Source organism: Chroicocephalus ridibundus, chromosome 6 (assembly GCF_963924245.1).
Source record: "Chroicocephalus ridibundus chromosome 6, bChrRid1.1, whole genome shotgun sequence".
Taxonomy (NCBI): domain Eukaryota; kingdom Metazoa; phylum Chordata; class Aves; order Charadriiformes; family Laridae; genus Chroicocephalus; species Chroicocephalus ridibundus.
Genome location: NC_086289.1, coordinates 55,605,261 through 55,628,346, shown reverse-complemented (window position 1 = coordinate 55,628,346; position 23,086 = coordinate 55,605,261). Strand labels below are relative to the sequence as shown.

Genomic DNA, 23,086 nt, shown 5'->3' with positions numbered 1-23,086 from the left:
TGCTGCCTCGGCTGCTCTGCTGCAGCCCAACACTGAACTTGGACCAGGGCTTCCTCGACAGCTTGTGTTGAGTTATACCCGGCTTTCCTCTGGTCATTTCGGTCTCGGTTTAAGCAGTGGAACTGGTGAAGCGTGGTAGAAGTGGTATCAATTTAGCTTACCTAACACCGTGGTTATGGAGAGCAAAAGCAAGCATTTTGGGTTTGTGGAAAAACATCTGGTTATTGTAATGTGGGTTTTTTTCCACCTCCTTTTCTGTCAGAGGCAAAATAGTTAACTGTAATTTTTATGTTTCCATTTGTCTTCAACGTCTCAAGTTCCTTGCATAGAAAGGAACTATTTTGATTTTTGGAGATAAGTACTTGAAGTGCTTGTTAAGTAATTTTTCTTATCATTTCTCTGAAAGTTATTTGCTTTGATGGGCTCTGATTGGTGTCCATTCTAATATTCTCTTTATTGCCATTGGGATTTGCCTTTTTCTCGTAGCACCTGGTGCTTTTTGATGAACACTCTTGACATCTGTCTCTTACATGAATCAGTATGTATTTCTTTGTGAAAACCAGTTTATTTTAAAGGTAATGCAAGAAGGGTTTTGCTTAATGCAGAGGGGTTTGAATAGCGCTTCCTGAAGTCAATGGTCAGAATTCCCATTTTGCTTCTGTCCTCCAGTGAAGTTGGAGTGGTGGCACACCATTCTCGAGTGCCAGCCCTGCCATCCCTGAGAGGGATGAGCTATGGGTATGAAGAGGAGAACCAAACCTCAGTAGTGCTGCTGGACTGAAAACAAGCAATGGTAGATGCACAGTTCTGCAAGTTTATTTCACTGTCTTATGTTAAATTGTATTAGATCCTTCGCTGAGCAAGTTGTAAAGAGTTACGGGATTGGCCTTGAGGAGATGGGAAGACATCATGCCCACCCATAAAAGGTTGGTGTCAGAGAAATATTATCTGGAAGGGTAGAGTAGCTGCAGCTGGCACAAAGTGTATTTATTGTCCTGGGGCCTTGGAATACCAATTACATGTCTTAGCGCACAGTGATATTTGCAGAGGCATGAAGTGTTGACCTGTCACATACCACTAATTTAAAATAAAGAAGCACTGCCCTCTCATTTCGAAAGATAAACGCCACAGAGAAACACATGACTGGGAAGAAGTAAGAAGTGATTTGTTTGATTTGAAGGCATAATGTTCCATGTAAAGTAAATAGTCCTAAATCAGCGATCACATCCTGGTCTTTAAAGTTGGGGGGCTGGGGGGGAATTTTTATTGTTGACTTCAGTGTGGGAATGGTAATGATAAGCCATGATGCTGGTGGGTCTGGGTGCGGGAGGAGAAGCAGTGTTTTGGGGGAATTGGTGCCGTTTGTGCATAGCACGATGCACTTCCTTTCTTCTTCTTCAACATGAACATGAAGTTGGCAACTTTAGAGATTGAAAAGGTTTGTTACCAGCAGCGGTCTCCAAATATCTTGCTGAGTGAGGCTGCCAGGGGCACCATGGAATGGCTTCTGTGTGGAACTGCACTCTGAAGGCTCTGTGGTGGCTGTCTGACCACATCGCAGTAGGAACATGCTGCCAGAGCCCAGGGCTGGCCTGGCGCATGCCGGCACCCCACGCAGGTGGGTTCTCTTTCCTGTCCATTACTAGTAACAAGGAATATTCAGCAGGCATCTGTCCACAGGGTAGGAAACGAGGTTTTGTAATGGAGAGGTGCTGATCCCACCAGCCGAGAGCTTGGTCCTGTTCTGGAGCTTGTAAACACTCCATCCCTCCAGGCAAGTAACCGACCAAGCAAGAAACACGTATATGGTGTTCTCCACCATGGCATGCTCTGATAATTATTTTTTCTTGTCCTAAAAGTTAAATTGTCCTTCCATTTTCATGCACCTGCAAAGGACCGTGCTGTAGCCCATTTCTCCTTTAGCTGGCAGGGTCAGGGACTGTTACTGCTGGCCCAGGGCGATGGTTAGAGCTTGTGGCTTTGCAGAAGAAGATCGTTTTTTTGGTGTTAACAGCTTTCCTGACAGGGTTGGAGCGAAGGGCAGGGATGCGATACACTTGTCGGAACTGAAAGTCATCCCTCTGAGGATGCCAGTCTCTGAGCAGGTGGGCAAAGGGACGGGAGGACCATCCCTGTTACAGTCACCAGCCATTACAGCAGCGTGGCAGGGCTGCAGCACTGCTTGTTGAATCTCTCTCTTGGTATGTCGATGTTGAGGATGGTCCCTGTACCTGTGTGTTGGTGTCTGCTCCTGGTCTGGAGAGGAGCACAACAGCAGAGTCTTGGGAAAGCTGCTTCTCAGTCCTGTGGGTGCTGCTGGGTGTACTGCTTCTTGCTGCAGCCATGACTGCTGGCGTGTCCTTAGCTAGGTGGCTTACCTGGTTCAGATGCCCTGGAGCGGGTTTGTCATCGCCTGTGTCATACTTGTTAATGTGAAGTGGTTTATTAGAGCTGAGCTCCAACAGCTCCGAACGTGCACTTTGTTTAAGACCGTGCCCTGGTATCGGCTGGTCCTGGACCAGAGCTGTGCAGGCACCCCATCGGGATGGCGGCGGCTGAAGATGGGAAGCCGTGGCAGCGCAGGTCACTTCTTGCCTTGGGTCTCGGTGGCTGTTAGTGACCGTGCGGCTCTGCAGGTGCCCAGCGGAGCGTGTGCAGTGAGTGAAAGCAAAACTGCTGCTTTTTAGTTAGGGCAGAAAGGGGAGGCAGTGAGCTGCTATGCAGAGCCACCCTCCAAAAACAACAGGGGACCTCAGGAAAGAGGGGGAATAAAGGGCTGACACAGCCAGAAATGAAGGCTTCTGCCTTTATTGAATCCCAATGTTTGTTGACAATGCAAAACCAAAATGAAACACATGCTTAAACTCTTTCCCCTGTGCCCCCTCCCCAGACCTCCCTCTCCTGTTCTGGAGGATTTTTTTCAGCTGCGACAGCAGGATATTTTTTCTGGCACGTGCAGAGATTTTTAATGCAGGCAGCACTAATGGAATGATTTATTTCATTAGCAAGTGACTTGTACAGCTGCTCCTCAACGCGTCACCTGAAATGTAACCATGTTCCTTACTTAAAACACTTATTTTCCTCATTCTCCATGTAAAAATTCCTCATTCACCACCTTTTATTTTGTTCTGTTTGGTGGCATTGGAAGCATGTACTTAAGTGTATGGCTCAGCAGATGTTTTATTTTCATAGCACAGTTACATTTTGGAAAAAACCCAAGAATTGCTAGAAGTGAGTCGTCTTTGTTTATATATTTACAAAATTGAAATGCACACAGTTAAATTAACAGGCTAGGCTAAATAGTGTATCAGAGAGATCTTCTGAAACGCAGCTCCGGAGGGACAGATCTTTAGCTTTAACAGATACGTTATCACCTTTCATCTGATGTATAGAGTACATGAAAAATACAACTGCTTCATGCAAAATGGCATGATCAGAGTTTGTTTAAAACCATAAAGGCTCTTGATATTTTTTTTTTTTTCTCCCAGGACAGGAATAGGGAATTTTAAGAGCAAATGTGGATTTGGTGTTACTTCTGGAATCTTTTTTTTTTTTTTTTTCCTCCTTTTCAGATTCCTTGGGTATGTTGTTTTGAATGGAGGAATTCCTGCCCCATGCCTCCATGTCTTTCCCCTTTAGGTATCCTCTTTTCACACGCTTCCATGTGAACTCATTCTGCCTCTGCTGCCAGCCACAGCGCTCTTCACAGGCGCTTTACAGAGGGTCCCGAGTGGAGGAAAGGGTTAGTACTGAGCATGTACAAAAGAGGGATAAAAAGGTGTAGTTGAAATATAAAATGTTCATATGGGGGAGTATAAAAACATTAAAAAATACACCAGCAAAAGCTGGGAACAAAGTTTTACTGCTTTGTATTTGGGCACGGCACAGTTGTGAGGACAGATGGAGATGCATAAATGAAGGAAACCTGGAAAGAAGTGTAAATGCTCTAAGTTTAAATATGAAATCGTTATCACGTTACGCAAAAAAAAAAAAGACTGAGGAACAACTTGCTAAATTAAAAAGCTTTTGTGCGTACAGGGGCAAAAAAACTTCAGGTGAGTGATGCTGATGTATGAACGGAGAGACCAGTGAGAGACACGTTCAAACAGGTGGATGCGATCCCTGCGTGGGCCCATCCCGAGGGGCTGCATCTCTCAAATCATCGTTTAAATTAAATTAAAGGTGTTATTTGACATGGTAGCATTTCAGAGGAATACTGGTGGGACGCATTGCTTCAGACAATAAAAATAACTAACACCTGTAGAATATGTAAGAATTAATGGAAAAGTCTCATCATCTGTTTGCTTAAGAGTCACGTTTCAAATCTATCTGCCTGTTTCCTCTTCTTGCTTTTGGAAGTTGGTGAACCTGGAGAGAGAGAAACAGCATGCTTGAATTGTCAAGATTTTGGTGACATTGCTCACCAAGAGCGTCGGAAAAAAAGAAAAAAACCAAACGTAACCTGTTGTGGGATGAGAAAGTTCCTGTCCTGGATAAGCGACTGCCTAGCGGCTAGGAAACAAAGCGGTCAGGTTTCACAACATCACACAAGTCCCACAGGGATTTGCTGCGAGATCTCTGCCGTTGAGCAGCGATAACGGATCTTTAAAGGAAAGGAGGAAGGGGCAGGTTATGGGCTTGGCTGGCTTTGTCTTCAGAGGGACCAGAGACAACGCCGAGCAGCTGCAGAGGGATCCGGCGATCCTGAGTGTCTGGGCAGTGCAACGGCAAAGGAAGCCTGCGCCAGCAGGGGTATAGTCATATTTTATTCCTGCCCCTCCGCCCTGTGCTGGGGACAACTCTCAGTGAGTCAGTGCTGCTTGCAAAATATCCTGCAGTCATTACCGACAGCCTCGAGCTCAGGGCTTAGAAACAGTCGAGAGGGGAAATAGAAGTGGGAGGAAGTTTTTTTGGAAGGAGAACAAAGCAGCCCCGTTGTTATTTTGCTGCCGGACTGCGTGGCCTGAGCGTGTGCAGCCGGGGTGTCCCGGTGTGCCTGCCTCGAGGGATGGCTGCGGGCTGCTGGCAGTGCTGCGGAAAGTTGAGCAGGACGGTCAGAGGTATGGAAAAGCTGCTGTGCAAGGAGGGATTGGAACAAGCGGGACTCAGCCTGGAAGAGCAACAAGTGGGGAAAGGATGGTGTTAGGAGAGGTGGTGCGACTACGAACAACGTGCAGAAAAACAAAGGCAGAAGGATTACTATCAGTGCGGTGGGGTTTGCCGGTGCGATGGGGTTTGCCAGTGCGAAGCGGAGAGAGGAGGGGTTGGTTCTGCGTGGTGCACAATTGCAGAATTCTTTGCTTCAGGCTGTTTGGGAAATGTGAGTGGTTTCAAGAAGCAATTAAACAAATGTGCAGAGGATGGGCTTTGGTACAGCTGGTGACACAGCTTTTTGGAAGCTATGTGCATGAACTGGAAGAGAAATATATTCATATGTTTGTCCATACTTACATGGTTTCTCTGTGTATCTGTTGTCGGTCGCTATAGGAGACGGATAAGCGCTTGATAGACTTTTTGTTTAACGAGGTGAAGACACTGTTAGCAGTTTTAGGGTAAATCTGCTGTGGGTTGTGTAAACGGGGATTGCCCCATGTTCTCTGCCAGGGCAGTGCTGTCTGCAGCTCCCCGGGTGGGCAGCAGCATCTGGGATGCGAGAGGTGACTGGGCTTTAGAACTCTTCTGCACTTTGGTGATTAAGACTTGAGTCCAGTGAGATGCTTGGACAATAAACGTTAAGTGTAAGAGTGTGTGGGCAGGATATAATTCCCTGACCACCTTGGAGATACTGCATCACTCACTTGTTCTCTGCACAGGATTAATTTACCCCCAGAGGACTTGCTGTGTGGGCGTAGCCTGCCTGCCGGCTGGCCAGCACTGCGCCCCACAGCCACGTCGGGCTCTAGGTTTGAAGAAGGCAGCAGCTGTTTGTTTAATTATTTTTACAGGTTTGGGGGATGGTTTTTTTGGTCCTTTCTTTCATAGTACTCATAGCTGACACCTTGTGCCTTGTGTAGGTGATACATTTCCTCCAGAAGAGCCCATTTGTACTAACCGCTGTGATACAGAAGTGCGTGCTTACCTAAAGGTGTGGGAAGAGAGCCCCACTTGTGGGCTATCCTACCTTGCCTGGAAGAGCAGCTGCCTTCCTGCTCAGCAAGGGATCCGTGGCAGAATGCTTGAGGGGGACCTCATGTTAGGACACTACTTGTGCAAATAAAATAAAATTGTGTCATGTGAAGTAGTAATAATAATTAAACTGCACCGCAGTTAAGCCCTGGTGAACAAAAGGTGCCTTGAATTGTTGTGGGCCTGCTAAAATGTACTTGCTTGCACAACCTACATTACCAACTTACGAATCAAAGCAAAATAACTGTTTGCGTTGCAGCAGCATGCACAGTCGTCAAAGGTAGGGATCATGTTGTGCTGAGGTGAGTTTTCCGGGTCCTTTGTGTAGTCCGGGTTAGAGGGGAGGTGTTGTGACTTGTTGGGCATCCTCTGCCGTGCGGCATCGGGAGGAGCGTCCCAGCAGGAACTTGCAATGAGCTGTAAGGTTTTTCCACCACGATGAACCTGCCACTCCTGTGGATTATCCTGGCCCTGGGAAACAAAAGCTGACAGTATTGAGGTGCGCCTGCTATCACCTACACCTCAGGAGAAGCTTCTGAAGTCAAAAACATGTCAGAGCCCTCCAGGGACCAGAGCGAACTGCTCTGCTCTGTGGGGCAGCCAGGGCACCTCCCATGGTGTGGAGGCTCTGTCCTGCCCGCACAGAAGATCTTGGTTGAGTTTCCTGGAAGCCAGACCCTCATCTTGTGTAAAGAAGAACAACGTCAGTAAAGTCAGGTAGGGAGGCTGCAGGAAGCATGGTTGGAGAGAGGTGTCTCAGAGTTTTGTACTAAGCTGACGCTGGACAACTCTGTTTTGGTTTTTGTCTCTCTCGATTTGGAAAACATTGCTGTCCAAGTGTGGTTTGCCCGCGGAGCCTCTGACAGCGTGGAGGCTGACTCAGTGGTGCCTTCCCCTTTAGCAAGTGGCTTTTGCACTCTCCTGCCTTGATGTGTCTCTGTCCCCGAGGGCAGCAGGCAGACCTGGAGTGGGATGGACCACCGGGGTCTCCATCTGTGGAGGAGCTAGGGGAGAGGCAGGGGTGGTGAGAGCATCTTGCAGAGACCACAGCAGAAGAGGAACTGTAAACAGCATGGGGAACCTTGCGTTGACTCCTCTGCAGAAGAGCGTGCCACGATGTCCTGCATCTCCTCCTAACATCCCCCCTTTCCCCATGCTGCCCTACCTCGGTGTCTGAAACCATACTGGCCAAAAAGACTTCAGCGTGCCTTTCTAGCGCTTGCTTCTCAAGCAAATGAAAAGTGAGATGGTCTGTCAAGGCAGAGGAGATTATTTCAATAAAAGCTAGAATTACTTGTGCTCCTTGAATCTTTTTTGTTGTTAAGAACTGGAGGTAGAACAATGTTTGCTTTTTAATTGTGGGGTACTCTGTAAGAAATCAAGTTGAGTTCCTTAATAGAGTTAAAAGAAAATATAAGCAGACAGCATTAGGATGCTTTAATAATTTAGTATTTAATCCTGTGAAGGGTAGTATTTGTAATTTAGCTTATGTGGCATTGTACTGACTCAGAGTTCCTGCAAAAGCAAGCTACTTCTTGAATTGTATAATACTGAAATCTCCCTTTCTTCTGTTGCGTTTCCTTGGTAGAGTGAAACTGTAAAATCTAAAGTACATTTGACTATTTTGTGAGGACCTGTGGTTGTATGCTGTAAAGCAACTTTTCATATGACTCGCTCCAAAAAAGCTAGGAGTCTTCTCTGCCACTGCGTTTGAGGAAGAGTGCGTGATAATCACCCAAGAATAGGCAGTAAGATATTTCCCTAGGAAAAGTTAGCTTTTTCTTTGTTTTCCTCTGTTCATGATGTTAAGCATCAGCATTGGGATTTTTCCTTCAACATATTATGGGTGAATCCACTGCTCAGAGCCTTCACCATGGAGAAGGCTGTCAGAGTGGTGGGAGCACACAGCAGACAGCCTGCAAACCAGTTCCTGCTTTAGCTGAGAGCGGATTTCGAACCAAGAAGGAAGATGCCCATTTTGAGTGGGCATTTAAGCAGTTAGAAGACTTACGTTGTGTCATTGTGTTTGCTGCTGGCCCTGCCATGCCTGGGTATCAGATTTTGTAGGACTGCAGGGCTTATCTGAGGAAATACTTGCTCATTCCCAGGACCATGAGGTTCTTCCATAATAGGGTGTTTTTTCTTTCCCTCTTTTTTTGCAGGTGTTTCTTGAACTCTTCAGTGCGTCACAGAACTGTTGTGTTTTGGGATATCCTGCTTAAACCCTTGGAAGAAAATCTGCCAACAGCTAAAAATGACTTGAGTTGGAGAGCTGCTGCTTTATCCCCAGGTAGCGTGTTGGTAGCTCAGTAACTTTGCAATACCACAATTAGCGCAGATTGCTTTCAGCAAGTTGCTCAAGGAGGGAGTTGTCACTAGGGTCTCTCTAGAGTGGCCAGTGATCTGCATGTGTTTGTCTCTTGAGGAGCACTGGGGTACCTGCCGTCTCTATACTGTCTCCATGTTCTTGGACACATCCTGGAGCAGCCACGCAGGGAAATGAGCAGTGCCCTTCTGTCTTCTGTGGTCCAGTGTGCTGCTCATGAGGTGTTTATGCCTCGGCATATGTTTCATCAGCTCCTTTCATCAGCCTTTTTGGCACTCCTCCTATAATTGCCCCCTTTTATAACATGATGGGAGCTGGAGGTGTCTGCTAATATGAGGTAGCACAAAAGAGGACCTGTACAACAGGATCTGCCTTTGCTTTCTCCAGGGGTATCATCCCTACAGCAATGTTTACCAGGTTAATTTATGAACCTAAACATGCCTCAAACCCTACGGTGGATTAATTGGCTCCCAGCAGCTGTTTAGTGAGGCTTCATGTTGGCAGTGCACACAGCCCACTGCAGGCTTGCAGAAGTGTCCTGTGAAGTCACCAAGTGTGTCAGTAGCAGCCTGGTGAAACTCCCCCTCTTCGTGAACTCATAGCTTTGGGGTTTTTTCCACAAATATATGCCTTATTACGTGCTTCATTAGTGTTCATGCCTCTGAGGGCCCCTTGTCCACATGCAGATACGTATTTATATAAACACATGCCTGTGCACACAGCTGTGACCGAGATGTGTTCCTCTCTCCCAGGACCAGCTGCCTGCCCGGTGTTCAGTGTCCCCTTTGGATGCACCGTACACTATGGTTCACATCAATGTGTTGAAAAAATTCATGTGTGTTCTTGTGGTGATCCTGGTAGCTCTGACTGTTTGTCTGTGGAGAGAGACCAGAAGAAGCTACTATGTTCCTTTCAAGACCGAGAGTGATGATTTGCAGGTTCACAGGACTTCAGAAAAATGGAACCCGCTTAAATCACAGGGCCTTTTCCATGAAGCAGCCAGTGAATTGGGTCAGATACCCAAAAATTTGTTTAGTAACCACAACAAAGTAAAAGGCAGCACCTCTGGAACAGCCGAAAAGTCCAAGAAAGCAGCAGACCCTGTGAAGGTATGGGATGAAGACAGTTCATCCAGAAACCTCATACCCAGGCTGCAGAAAGTCAGGAAAAACTACCTGTCCATGAACAAGTACAATGTGACTTACAATGGGAAGAGGAATGCTGCTAAACTCAGCCCAGAAAAGCTGCTCTGCCAGCTACGGGACAGGGTGAATGTGACCATGATAGAGGGATCGGATGGTCCTTTTGATACCTCTGAATGGCAGCAATACCTACCAGGGAAAAGCCTCAATGAAACAGTGGGCCGCCTGGGTCGCTGTGCCGTTGTGTCCTCAGCAGGGTCTCTGAAATCATCTCACCTGGGACAAGAGATAGGTTGGTATCTATTTATTAGCATAAAGTCAAGTAACGTTGTTTTATAAAAATAACCTACTGTCACGCGCTTACCAATAAACCTCTGGTGTGGTCACAAAGGTGTTCAAAATAAATTGAAATATTACCCTTAAACTTCTTCTAAAGGTAGTGAACATTACAGCCCGGGAGGAGATGGGAGTAATGGTCAGATATTCCCTTCCTCTGTACACACCGCACAGTGTAGGCTGCCTTATGATGCCCTAGATCACAGGGCCTGTGAGCCTTAGAGCTTGGGCAGACCAAAACAGGCAAGCCCCAAGGGAGTGGAAGGGTTGAGTTGAGGGATGGGCAGGTAGTTCTATTCCATCCAGTCCTTTCAATTTTCTGGTGATGCGTTGGCATCACCAGAGGGTAGCGCTAATACTGGATACCAGAGAGAGATCTTTGTTACTCAAGTGTTTGTTTCTTAAGAGGGTTTGGGGTGGGTTGAGTAATTGCCAGTGTGCTCATTGCACAGTCAATGGTCAGAAAAATTTTCATTCAGACAGACTTATTGAGAGAAGAAGTAAAAGAAAATGCTAATGGGGAAAAAAGCCACTGGACACAGCCCTGAGCAATCTGCTGTAGTTGACCCAGTCTTGAGCAGAGGGGCTGGGCGCAGACAATTTTCAGAGGTCCCCTCCAACCTCAGTGGTGCTGTAACTCTTGCTCATGGGTTTCCAAAAGTGGCAGTGCTTCATTCTGAACATAAGGCAGTGCCTGAGTTTGAGTGGCCCAGAAGACCATGGGAAAACTTGACAGGGCGTAATTTTATCTCTTCTTTAGACAAAGTTTGGTGGTGCTTTGCAAAGTCTTATCTGACCGTATTTATCTGAGGTTAATGAATAAATGTTGAAGTGTTGTTCTCATACTGTGGATTATAAAGAAGCATGTTTTGATACCAAAGCATTTTGTGCCTTTAAGAAAGCAGCATGCAGCAGAAACGAGGGATTTTGTGCATGGTAGAAAACTCTCCCATGCCTGCAGTTCCCTCAGTTTTTGCTAAACTGCAGCTTCACTGAAGGGGAAGTTTTAAAGCCTAGGAGTTTTCTCTCCGATGGAAATTGGTGGCAGACTTTGGTGTGTTTGCAAGTTGTCTGTTTAATCAGTTCGCTTTGGCCTGCACTGAGCTGCAAGTAAGTAGATGGATAGGTTTTAATCCATTATTCATGGACAACTTGGGCAAAGCCTTCAGAATTGTAATCCCTAGGTGCTCGTGGGAGGGTCAGGGTTTTGTTCTGGTACTTGCTCAGAAGGTCGCCCCTAAACTCCTCTGTGGTCCACAGGACAGGTGGGCAGGTGCTAGCATGAGGTTGAACAGTCTGAGGTGTGTTAAAATGCTATGAAAGATGTGATGAAAAAGACAGTGGTGGCATGAACCAGGATAGCATTGCCTCCTGCTAAAAATTACAGGGGGGAGTTAGTTGATGTCATTGTTTCCACCTCTTTAGGAATGTTTGAGGCTAGGTGGGTCAAGACTTGAGAAGCCAATTCTGACTTTTTCTTTGAGTACCTGCGTTGGCTTATTTAGGTGCCTCCTGAAGTTCAGTAAAGGTTTCCACAGAAGTGACCTTCTGTTGAACACCCTCCCCTGACACAGCTGGCTTCCGGCCAAGAGTGTCTCTCATAGACTCCAGCGTACTGATAAAACTGCTCGTTCCTCTGTAAGGAGACCCTCTCAAGAGCTGAGGGATGGTGTTTATGGCATGTCGTAATGCAGTCTTGGATTCGGGATTGGAGCAGCCAAGAAGTGCAATGGGCTGCGCTCTGGCTGCGGCACAGCTGAGAGGACGTCAGACATGGAAAGCCATTTCATTGTTCCTACGGTCGGTCGCTTGAGCCTGTCCCTGAAACTGAAGCACCAGTTTGTTCCAGATCACAAGGGATGGATGCTGGAAAGGTCACTGGGTAATGTGCCTGAGGCGAGTGCCATTAACCCCTTGCTGGTGTCCCTGGCTTGTGTTCCCTGTGCTTGGGTCGCAGACTTTAACCTTTCTGCACAAGCAGTCATCTCTGCTAGTGATTCTGCAGAGTTTTGGACACTTGCAGGGAGAATATCGAAGGATTCAGGAGTATTCAGTGTATTTATGTATGATTTTTTCCCAGTTTTGACCTGCCATATTTCCATGTAGGAAAAGCCATGGCTTTGTTGGAGAAATAAAGCAGGGGGGTTGGAACTAGATGATCTTTAAGGTCCTTTCCAACCCAAACCGTTCTGTGATTTCTGTGAAATGTGCCAGAAAGGTACTGCACCTGACAGGCTTAAAATTAAGCATTTGCGTAGATAAGCACAAGGGATTGCTGAATTATTATTCCTTCAATGGCCAGGAAATATTTGTTCTTTGTAATCACATTAAGATCTCAAATGAGCAGTTAGTCAATGTAAGAGAGGCAGAGCAGAACAGGAAGAAGCTTGTAAACAAGCAGCTCTTCTCTTACTGGGCTCTTGGTGTTATTGGAGGTTATGAATTGCCAGTGAAAAATCTGATGTGGGAAATACCCAGCGCAGCACAACCTCCTGGAGACAGCGGGCTTCAGAGAACCAGCTACTCTGCCTCTGCAGTCATTAAACACCCTTTTTAAAATGCAAATTCAGGGTGTAATGGCGCTTGGTGTCTGGATGAAGTTATACAGGGAAATTATAACCCTGTACTCCGCTGATGCAAGGTAGGACGTGGAATTGAGGGTCTGTAGTGGTAACTACAGAGCCGCTTCTCAGCGTGGACACGTTTGTTTGGTTTTTTTTCCAGAAACATCACCTTTCTGGGTTTGGTGTATTGCTTTGCAAGGGCTCTAAACAAGATCCACTTGTCTATGAGAATAAAGTAGCTGAGAAACTAGTCTTTGCTGCCAGCAATTACTGATCCTTCGGTATTGCTTGTGAGAACACCCCTGTTTTCAAGAAAATGATCTCAAAAAGACCCGGTTCTGGACCAGGCCAGCCCTTCTGCCCTGGCTGGGGACTCGGCAATTCCCCACAGCTGCTGTGACCTGTGGAAGTGTGGCCTCAGTGTGAAGGCAAGAACTTGGTCCCGCTCCTCTAACTCAACGCCTCTGATAACATGAAAGGTTTCCTATCCAAATCTAACCAGTAGAAGTCAGGGTGCCAGGGTGACGAGCACAAATGCCCTCTGTGCTGCAGCAGCAGCCTGGCTCTGTGGCATTCCGGCAGCGTGGCCGGCTGTGCCAAGGCAGAGGAGGGTGCTGGAGGAATGCTGTGCTGTCTTAAGAGATGATGCCAGCAGAGGAAAATGCCGTGAATCCCAAGGCATGTAACAAGCTGTGCCTGTTAAATACACAGCAGTGGTTTTATTTCTGTAACGTGGGAGGTACGCTGGCAGGCTTCACTTTCCACTGTGGTTATTATACGTGTTTGTCAGGCTGGTCAGCCTCCAGGCTGCTAGAGAGGACGCTGGCTCACCGTTATTTCCCAGTGCCTTAGATTGTGGCCAGCCACATGGTAATTGAATTCTGTATTGGTCTATCTCCTGGTAAAGTGTTTGGAAGGAAGACGAGGGAGAGGGAAGGAGATGCTGCGCTCCTCTGTGCAGAGCAAATGCTAGGGCTGCTCTTTCAGACGGCCAGTGGATTGTGGTTTAAAAAAGTGGATTGTTACAAGTGTGGTGGTTATGAAGTTAGACTAACAACTTCTTCCACAGAATCTGGCTTGGTATTTCTAGTTGTTACGTGGAAAGCCAAGGACTAGCCAGATTGCATTAGAAGCGCAGGTGAATAACCTATTACACATCTCTTCTGTCACTCAAAAAACAGTTGTTAGCTCATGGGTTTTCACTCTGTTTTGCTTTCAGACAGCCACGATGCCGTCTTGCGATTCAATGGGGCTCCTACCAAGGGGTTTCAAGAAGATGTGGGGCAAAAGACAACAATTCGCCTTGTGAACTCCCAGGTAGGTGTGATGAACTTGTGCCGAACGTGCCAAGCATGGCAGAGCTGCGTACCTCCCCTCTGCTGCCATGTAACAAGGTTTGAAGTTTCTCAAAGCAGCAGCAGGAGCTTGGCCATCCTCTTCAGAGGCAAGACATGGAGCTAGCTTGTAACCAGTTTCCCTAGTTCATTTTGGGTTTGTTCTGAAGTATGCCCTTGCTTCTTGTGCGAATGTTGTTTTCTGCTCTTTCTGCTCGCCGTCCCCCCTGGCTGCCGTGCTCTGTGCTGCTGCATCTCAATTCCCCCTGCGTTAAACCACCAGTCGGATGTGGGACAGTTTGTCCTTTCTGAACCAATCTGGTTTTAGCAGACATATCTGGCTGCCGACACCTTTTTTCCTCAGCCCTGTTTGACCTCTCCATTTTTTCTATCTTTCCCTTCTGTGTGTATTTTTATGATGTCATATAGGTGTTATCACTTAAGAAAACTTTCTCTGGAGGACGCGCCCTTTGCCAAACTCACTGTGATATGAAGTAATTTACTAGCAAAACCATGTACATGACCTGTGTGGCACCAGGGTTATCTGCACAGGGAGGAGGGTAACTGTGTGATGGTACAGCTGTAATACAGCAGTAATAACTGTCTGTGCGGATCCTCTTATTTTGGACCAAGTGTCGTTACAGCCGTGTCATTATAGTGCTTCTGTTCTCCATGCAGATCAGCCTGCAGCCATGGGTGATGTTTTTTATTTGCCACCATCCCCTCTGAATGGAGACACCAGCTTAGAAAATTTCAATTACAGGGAGAGCGTAATGGTTGCAGTTTTTGAGGCTAAAGTTAACTAAAACATGCTAAATGTGCTAAACGGGAGAAAAGATGCTCTCCATGTGAATCGTGCAGGAGTCTCTCTGCTGGAGTTTCCAAGCCAAACAGCTCTTATTGCAGTCCCTGTTATCTTCAGGGATCACTGGAGTGGGAGCCTGGTTTTCTTCCGTGTTTTCATTTGCACTTTTAATGGTTCGGTGCTGTTCTAGTCATGGCGACATCATTTGAACGTTCTTGTTAGTGGGTTTGCCTGATTGTGTTTTGTTTTTAGCTGCTTGCAGCCATCAGGTACTGGCTGGACAAGCTGTAGTTTGTTCTTGTTCTGGGTTTGGCTTTTCTTACATTTTAAGTGGATGCTGGGAACAGGGATGGGATTGTGTCTTGGCTGCTCTTACTTTGGCTCTTGCTATTCATCAATCCTTGGTCTATTCCCAAAATGAAGGGAACGGGATCTCCGGAATCTAATCTGTCAGAACTAGTCTGTATTGAGTAGTAGCCCTTTGGCATGTGTGGCCAGCGGCACGAAGTTGCTTAATAACTGTTTGGAGATATTTTTCTGTAATTTGTTGACCAGTCTCTAGCACATATCTGGGGGTGGATGATTTCAACAGTAGAGTGGGGTCTGCATAGAGAAAGATAAATAGATTGATACTGGGGGGGGGTAGAAATTTGGATCCTCAGATCTGAGGATAGGCTTGTTTGTCCACAAGCTTAGTGGCAGTTCTAAATAGAGAAATTCTTTAACATTGCCTTGCTTATTTTCTTAGACCTTCACTGGTTCATCAGTACTGCTTCCTTTAATGGTATGTTTTCCTGCAGTCTTACACAAGGCATCAATTTGCCCTGGGAAGGCAGTCACATCTTGCAAAAATAAGGGCAGAAGAGTGTGCGGGAGGAGTGCCAATGTCGTTCTGTAGGACACAACTCCGTTCTGCAGAGCTGACCGAGGACCAGAGTACCTCGTTCCTCCCAGCCCTTGTTTACAGTTCTCCTTGGCTGGCTTTGTGCTGTCATGGAGAGCACTCTGCTTTGGCTGCATTTGCTGTTATTGGCACTAACGAGCCTGCAGGGAGGAAAAGAAAGGAGATAGCACATCGGTGGAATGGAGTAAGACTGTGATGGGAACGGGGAGCATGCTTAGATTACAGGGCATTGACTGCGGTAGCAGGAGAGAAGGAACTTGTTTTGATATGGTCAATAAACGTACCAGGAGAGTAGGGCCTCTATGAGTAAGATACTTGCTAAACGGTGAATTGGCTAAAGAACAAATTAACTAGGAAATCAATAGATCAGGTGACTAATTAGGATCAAAAAGCTGGGCAAGACAGATCAGTCCTATAGCAATTTAAATGAATTTAACTACTTGGAAAGAAGCAGTTGACGTTAAACAGAAGAAATAGGTGCTAAAGTTATCTGGGGAGCCAGATTCCCCCAGCAAACGGGTTAAGTTGACTGATAGATAACTAGCAGTGCCGAGAGCCAGCTCTGTGGTGTGGGGAAGGAAACAGCAAACGCTTTGTGGCTGTGGGGGTGCTCCCCACCTGGTTTCTTATCCCTTTGCTTTTGTGCCTGTCTCAGCTCTCTAGGGGTTTGGGTGCCTTTGCCAACTCATATGGCTTTGCTTGGCTGACCTTTCTCTGATGCTCAGTCTCTCTTGAAGCCTCCCTTCACCTGTTTCACATCAGAAAAGTTCCTGAAAGTTTTCTAGCCTTTCAATAGAAACAATGAAATGAAAATAATTCCTGTCCTGTGGCGGTGCTCCATCCCACTCGTACCTGGTGAAGGGGCTGGCTGGTGCCAGCTGCCCCATCCTCTCCTCTCCTGTGGTGTCCACGGAGCGGAGGCAGAAGTTCACACCTGCCGTGTTGCACGCTCCAGCCAACAAGTGGCCTAGATACTTTAGCTACTGTAAGGAAATGAAACCGGGCAGTACACGCAGTCGAGGCCAAAGCCTAATCCCGCAGAGTTAAGAACAGATGTGAGGAAACCTTTTTTGCTTTTGGAACAATTCGCGTCTGGCCTGGCCAGCGCGTCCTTGTGCTCCGGTTGTGGGGACAGCCAGGAAGGCAGCCTGCTGCTGGGGTTAGCCGGGATACTCAAGGATTAAATTGGCTAGCTCTTCATTAAATCCATGGAGAAAATCAGGACAAATGGGAGCTGACTTTTATGATGATACTTTTCTTCAGCAAATATTTACAAGCTGTGTCAGCATGGGATATGCCTTTGGGTGGGGAGGGCACAGGAGATCAGTCCCTGTCTCATTTGATTGTGACTGTTTGCTTTTTGCTGCAGGACCTGGGTTGGCCCCAGGTGTCACGAGCTCATGTCCAGACTGTAGAGGGCAACTTCTCTGTTTAAACCACCTGGTTTTGTTTGTTTGGGGAAGCCTGTGGTGGAGCAGCCGCTTTGCACTGATCCTGTCTCTGGCCCATGTGCTTTGCCCTTGGGGTGCTTTCCTTCTCATTGCTGCTCTCGTGAGATTGAAAACTCCCTTGCCTAAGTTTTGCAGCACCCTGCTCTGGAGAGGCGACGTGGAGATCAGTGCCAGGGTCAGCTGGGGTGCCGAGGTCTTTTGTCCCTTGCACCGGTGCCCTCACAGCAAGTTGTCCCAGCGCTGAGCCCGGGCTGCCCAAGTTCGTGCTGCTCGGGAGAAACCACCCATGTGCAGACTTGTTTTTTAGGTTCAAGAGGAGGTTCTTGATAAAGCCAACAGTGTGTTTGCATTAGGCTCCTCCTGGGCTGTCCTGGTGACTGGTGGCAGCAACTGATGTTCCCTTCTGCTTCTGGAAGTTGTAGCGATGGTATCCATCATAAAAGCTGGGTCACTCTGTGGGTTGTATCCTTATTTTGTTATTGGAGAGGGATAAAGAAGACCTTGTAAAGTGTAACGACAGCTTTTCTTGTGACTCTCCACTAAATCCTGTGCTGCTAGATAGGACTGGAGAGGACACTGGAAGGGCATCACTGGGGATTGTGTCCGTCCCTGCATGCAGTGGGGCATGCTCAGTAACCAGCAGTGGGGTGGCTGTGGCTGCATCCAGGTATGGTTTATTGCTTGGCTCTCTGCTAATTCTGACAGCATACTGTATAATATTGTATTTGTTGTTGTTATTCAAGCTCATAACTGTTGAGGAGCAGCAGTTCCTGAGGGAAGCGCTGTATAACACTGGAATCTTAATTGTGTGGGATCCAGCACCATATCATGCAGAAATTCATGAGGTAAGCCTGAGTTTTCTGTAAGTAAAATCAGATTCGTATGCTTTGAAGTGCCTCTGTTAACCCACTTCCTCCTAATGTGGACGATCTGTCATTTTAAGGCCATTCTTCATTACCTTTTCATTATCATGGATATATCTGTATGTACTTCTGAGACTATCCCATGCGTGGGTGCTCCTAGGGGGACACTTGCCTGTTCCTGATCCCTGTGAAGGCCTCAGGCCAAGTGTAACAGTCACCACCTTTGCTTTCCCATGAGCTGATGCCGCCGGGAGGAGGTCACTGCTGGCTGCAGCAGTTGCCATCTCGTCAGAGGATGATCTCCTCTTTCTGACAGTTGCTGTAAGATTTGCTGACGGTCAATGGTTGGATATCTCAAGCACCGGTCAGACATGAGATATACTTAATGCATTATGAATAGATTGGGAAACCCTCTGAAGATCTTAGCAAACGTCTCCTCTCTGTGTCAGCTAGGCTTTCACTTGTGGGTCTTCCAATCCCTCTAGCATTCACTTTTCATTTTGAGCACAAAAGAGCGTTATTTGATAAGTGATGAGCTTTGGAGGCTTAGGGTGAAAGCGGGTAGGAATGAATAGTCCATTCTTTACTTTTATTTTAAGCTCTGTCTGTAGCTGAGAGGTCTTTGTGTTCCTTTCTCTGGACTCCCATTTCCTATTTTCTCAGTGATATTTATTCTTGTGTCTAGTCCTACACCTCCAGTAGACACGAGGGTGTACATACAGCATTTTTAAGAGTCAGTGAAACCAGGATGGGATATTTTTAGCATAGGAAAAAAAAAATCTCAAGATGACTTGAAGAACACTTAAGTCCTTCCTAAGTGTTTTTATTGAAAGGGAAAGTTTTAGGATGCAAGTCAGCTCAACCTGGTTTAGGAGGCTGTGAGGGGGACACTTGCCTGCAGAATAGGATGTTTTGTACTCCAGCATGCAGAGGAGTCAGGGTCTGTAACATTTAAGGTAGACTTCTCAACATCATCTGCTACTGGGGGGTGCAGAATGAAGTTATACAAGATGGCTCGTCTTATTTCCTGCTACTTCACTGCCAAAGAGAGGAGGTTTGGGTTTTTCCCTGCTCTGTTCACTGAGTCAAAGGTCAGATGGGGGGGGCGGGGACAGAAGGTGAGTGTGTGCAGGTATAGCAGGACCTTTTCTCCCTGGCAGCAGCAGGTTCACTCATCCTCGTTTCCCATTGGTTATGGCAAAGAGCGGGATAGAAATAAAAAAAGAGTCTGACTTCTTGTTTCTGTTTTGCAGTGGTACAGAAAACCAGACTACAACTTTTTTGAAAGCTATAAATCATATCGTAGTGTGCACCCAGAGCAGCCCTTCTATATCCTGAATCCAAAAATGCAGTGGCAACTCTGGGATATTCTGCAGGAGAATTCCTTGGAGCATATTCAGCCTAATCCACCGTCGTCAGGAATGCTTGGTAAGATAATTGCCCTCTAAACCTCTTGTTTGGTTTGCAGGAACTTTCCAGGATGCCTTTTTTCCAAGCCACTGCAGATTTATGGTGCTTATCAGAGTTGCTTTTCAAGTGTTTGTCTTATGCCAAAATTTAAGCTTCCTGTCTTTAAAGCAGCAGCTCAGTTGTGTTAAAGTAGCGGTTTGCAGCACCCCTCTGTAACAGCAATTACAAACATGGCCTGGTTCCACATGGAAACAGGAGGGCAGATTGCACCATTGAGATGGTCTCCAGGATTTCTAGCTTCTAGCGCCAGAGCAGTTCCCACGGGGTGTGAGAGGAAGGATACGGCTCCTGCAGGCTCCGATCTTGTCAGGCAAATAAATCTGCTTACTGCAGATGAAATCTAAGTGCTTGCCCATTTTTAATATATATATATATATATATATAAAATATATGTAACTATGAAAATATAGATATACGGAAAAAGATATTTAGCTAGAGACTTAATGGGGCATTGGGGATGGTCAGGGTGAATAGTTTTTCTGAAAAGTTCAGTGATATTCCCCCTTATTCAGCATGCCAACGTTTGTCTTGTTCATCAGCATGCTAAATCCAGCCTCTCAGCAAAGGGGGTCGTTTTCCATTCTGCTGTTGCAAAGCTTTTCCTTCTTATCGGAGAGCAGATCTCACAATCAGCTGAACAAAAAGGAGTGAACTTCTCAGGAAGTTCACATATATGTGGAGTCACAGCATAGACATACGGTTTTGTTTGCCATGTGGATGTCCTGCTGCTGTGCTTTAGCCCCTCCTCTGCGCCCTTCTACATCCATGTAAACAGAGCCAGTTCTTATTTTTGCCAATCTAGCATCTCGTTTTCTTCTACAACCTTGCTCTTGCCCAGCACCTATTTCATCATTGCTGGGATACGTGCAGAACAACTGCGTAACAGCACAGTCAATGACTTCAGCAGCAAAGTTGGTTTGGTGTTAACTGGAATCAGGGGCTTGGAGGCAGGCAGCAGGCCATGTCAGACAGCGAATTCCTCTGTGGCTTAACTTTGAGTCAAGTTACCTGCTTTTTTAAACAAGTCACCTCGCCAGACTCAGGGGCACAGACGAGTTCTGGTTTGCAGCGCTGTGTTTGCTGGAAGGCCTAAGCGTGAACGAAAATTGTAATTTGAAAAGGTGGATGAAAACGTGTTTAAAATGCACCTTAGTTAAACAGGCGGTTTCACGGATGGGTGCTTCTAATGTTTTGTAAACTGTGTTCCTCTGCTCATGCATGGTCCCCGATGTCTCAGATACTGCATGGATTTTCTGTGATGTTATACATTGGTTCTATTTCCCTAGTAATAGCAAAAATATTTGCTGTTTCTTGCACTTGGAAGAAAAGTAGCCAGTAACTATGGCTTACTTCTGATCTTGGCCAGCGAGTTGACAGGTCTGTGCCCAGCACTGGCGTGACTGTCCTCAAGCGGTTCACGTGCCCGTCGGAAGGCACAGGAGGGCAGCACTGCTCTGCTGCGGGGGAGCTGGGGGAGCCTGAAGAGCAGAAGATGCTCAGGCTCCCTGAGCCATCTCCAGGCACCCTCGCTTTTCATATCCCCTGCATTCACAAGAGGCAGGTGGGGAAAAGGTGAAGGTCTCATGGCTGCTTACCCAAGATGGGCTGTTTGGATCAGCTAATTGCAGTGCAGGGTTGGCAGACGCCCGAGTTTCCACGAAGGTCACGGAGAATGATAACGCTCTTAAAAATTGGCCTTTTGGCATGGCTGTCACTGTAAACAATCTGCCGTAATCAAGTTGATCGTGGGCTTTGCGAGAGAGGGCTGCAGAAAACAGCCCCATCTGGCCAGCCTTGTTTTCTCCCTCTCTTGTCTGAACATTCAAAAAGAAAACCCTTCCCCTTGGGGCTGGATGCTCCTTGCTGACAGCCTGTCTCACGGGAATGTTTAACGTGTTGTCTGGTTTGACACGGGGATGTCTGCTTTCTTTCCCTCCCTAGGCATCGTGATCATGATGACGCTCTGTGATGAAGTGGACGTGTACGAATTTCTCCCTTCCAAACGGCAGACGGACATTTGCCACTATTACCAGAAGTTTCACGACCGTGCCTGTACTATGGGAGCTTACCACCCCCTCCTGTTTGAGAAAAACTTGGTGAAACATATTAATCGGGGCACAGATGAGGACATCTATACTCACGGGAAAGTTACTTTGCCCGGCTTTCGAAATGTGCATTGCTAACAGATCAGTTTTTAGTGTGTTTAGGAATTTTTTAGGACTGTCAAAGCACTTTTTAAATCAGGGTTGTCCAATTTGTTAGGTTTAAGCACTGGTGTTTTTACAGCTCTTTCGTGTTGCAACACTTGCTCTTAGGACTTTGTTGCCTAACTTTTCCCAACTGTAAGGCGGTGTTAATACATTGCGGTACGTCCACGCGCTATCTGCATGAGCCACTGCAATAATTTTACTCCCGGTGGAGCCAGGCTCATGCAGTAGGTGGATATCTCTGTCTTCATCTCAACCGATCATGGCGTATGGGAGCCGCAGGAGATACTTTCTTAGCAGAGATTGCACAAGTCAGGATCAAATGCCGAATATAGTTTCTTTTGCTTCAAAGGGGTTATGACAGCCAGGAACCTGGTCCATTGAGAAACAAGAAAAATAGTTTAAAACTTGTTCCCATAGTCCTCAGAACTCTTTGGAGCAGGGCTGATTTATGGAAACACTGTCACAGCTGTGTACTGATAAGCTAAAGTTTTAGTCCAAAATATTTGATTTTATAAACAGTTTGTAAAATAACAATGGCAACTTCCTTTCAAATTGTAAGACTTCTGAAATCATTCATGTGGCATTTTTGCAAAGGAAGAGGGAGGCAATTCACATTTCAGTGATTCTTGCAAGACTTTTTAATCTTTTTACTTTTGTTTAATTGCTTAAAATAAATTTTAGTGAACATTTAATTCTCCAGGACAGTGCTGTGCTTGGTACAGAAGAAGCCTTATTTCAAAAACATCTTGGGGAAGATGCTCCAAGGCACAAATGGGAGAACTTACTGGAAGTCGGTACCTCTTTCCAGCTTTCTGCTGGTCTGCCTTTGCAATTATTAGCAAATTACTTGCTGGCTCATCTCCAGTAACAGAAATGCCACGTCACTGCTGGCCAGATGAGTTCCAGTTCTCTGCGAGCTAACCGAGGTGATCTCTCCGTTGATGTTTGCTTTCTGAATAGGTGGGGAGCCGATGCATTGCCACTGTGCTGCATGAGCGGTGGGGAGGGAGGGTGTGCTCTGCTTCTCACGCTGAAACACGGGTAGAATTGAGGAGGGCAGCTTCTCCCTGCTCAAGGGGACTCTCCCGGAGTGGCATGGTGGCAGTAGTAACTCTGCGATCGCTGCACGTTGCTGAGAACACCTTCCCTGTCCTCTTCCGTACTGATGCGTTTCATGATGTCTGTAAAGAAAGCTATTTCTTCTCCTGTTTTGAATAAATCCTGTGAAGTCATTGGCCCGTTCTTGGCTTGGTGAAACCAGTGTACATGTCGTTGCTCTGGGTCCCTGGGGACTTGCGGCAGCGCAGGCGGGGCCGGGAGGGAGCTGCTCGCTTGCTGGTTTCAGTAAGCCTTCAGCTCTTGCTCCATCTTGGCGAGAGGACTGCTGCAGAGCTGCTCCTCCACCTCCGAGGCTGGCTTTTTCTGCACAGCCCATCTGGGATGGGTCAGATCTGTCAGTGTTGACAAACTGTATGTCATGTGATAGATACGTGTAAAAAAAATTCAGGTCCTTACGCTGCTGCTCAAGGGCACTAGGACAAGAATGTGATGAAGC

The 23,086-nt window shown here is 46.7% G+C and overlaps 1 protein-coding gene across 4 annotated transcripts in view; it reads left to right on the top strand.

Annotated features, from left to right (window-relative positions):
- The window catches only part of ST6GAL1 (ST6 beta-galactoside alpha-2,6-sialyltransferase 1), a 45,567-nt gene extending 22,804 nt beyond the window's left edge, over positions 1 to 22,763 (top strand). For 3 of the 4 annotated variants that reach the window (XM_063338859.1, XM_063338860.1, XM_063338857.1), the window contains 6 exons: positions 8,289 to 8,416; positions 9,205 to 9,886; positions 13,714 to 13,811; positions 17,732 to 17,833; positions 19,105 to 19,279; positions 21,263 to 22,763. In XM_063338859.1, the coding sequence (XP_063194929.1) occupies positions 9,256 to 9,886; positions 13,714 to 13,811; positions 17,732 to 17,833; positions 19,105 to 19,279; positions 21,263 to 21,504 (1,248 nt within the window). In that variant the 5' untranslated portion in view covers positions 8,289 to 8,416; positions 9,205 to 9,255 and the 3' untranslated portion in view covers positions 21,505 to 22,763. Of the gene's footprint in view, positions 1 to 4,912; positions 5,061 to 8,288; positions 8,417 to 9,204; positions 9,887 to 13,713; positions 13,812 to 17,731; positions 17,834 to 19,104; positions 19,280 to 21,262 lie in introns of those variants that run through there. The other variant, XM_063338861.1, reaches the window with a different exon arrangement.
- Positions 22,764 to 23,086: the final 323 nt, after the last annotated feature.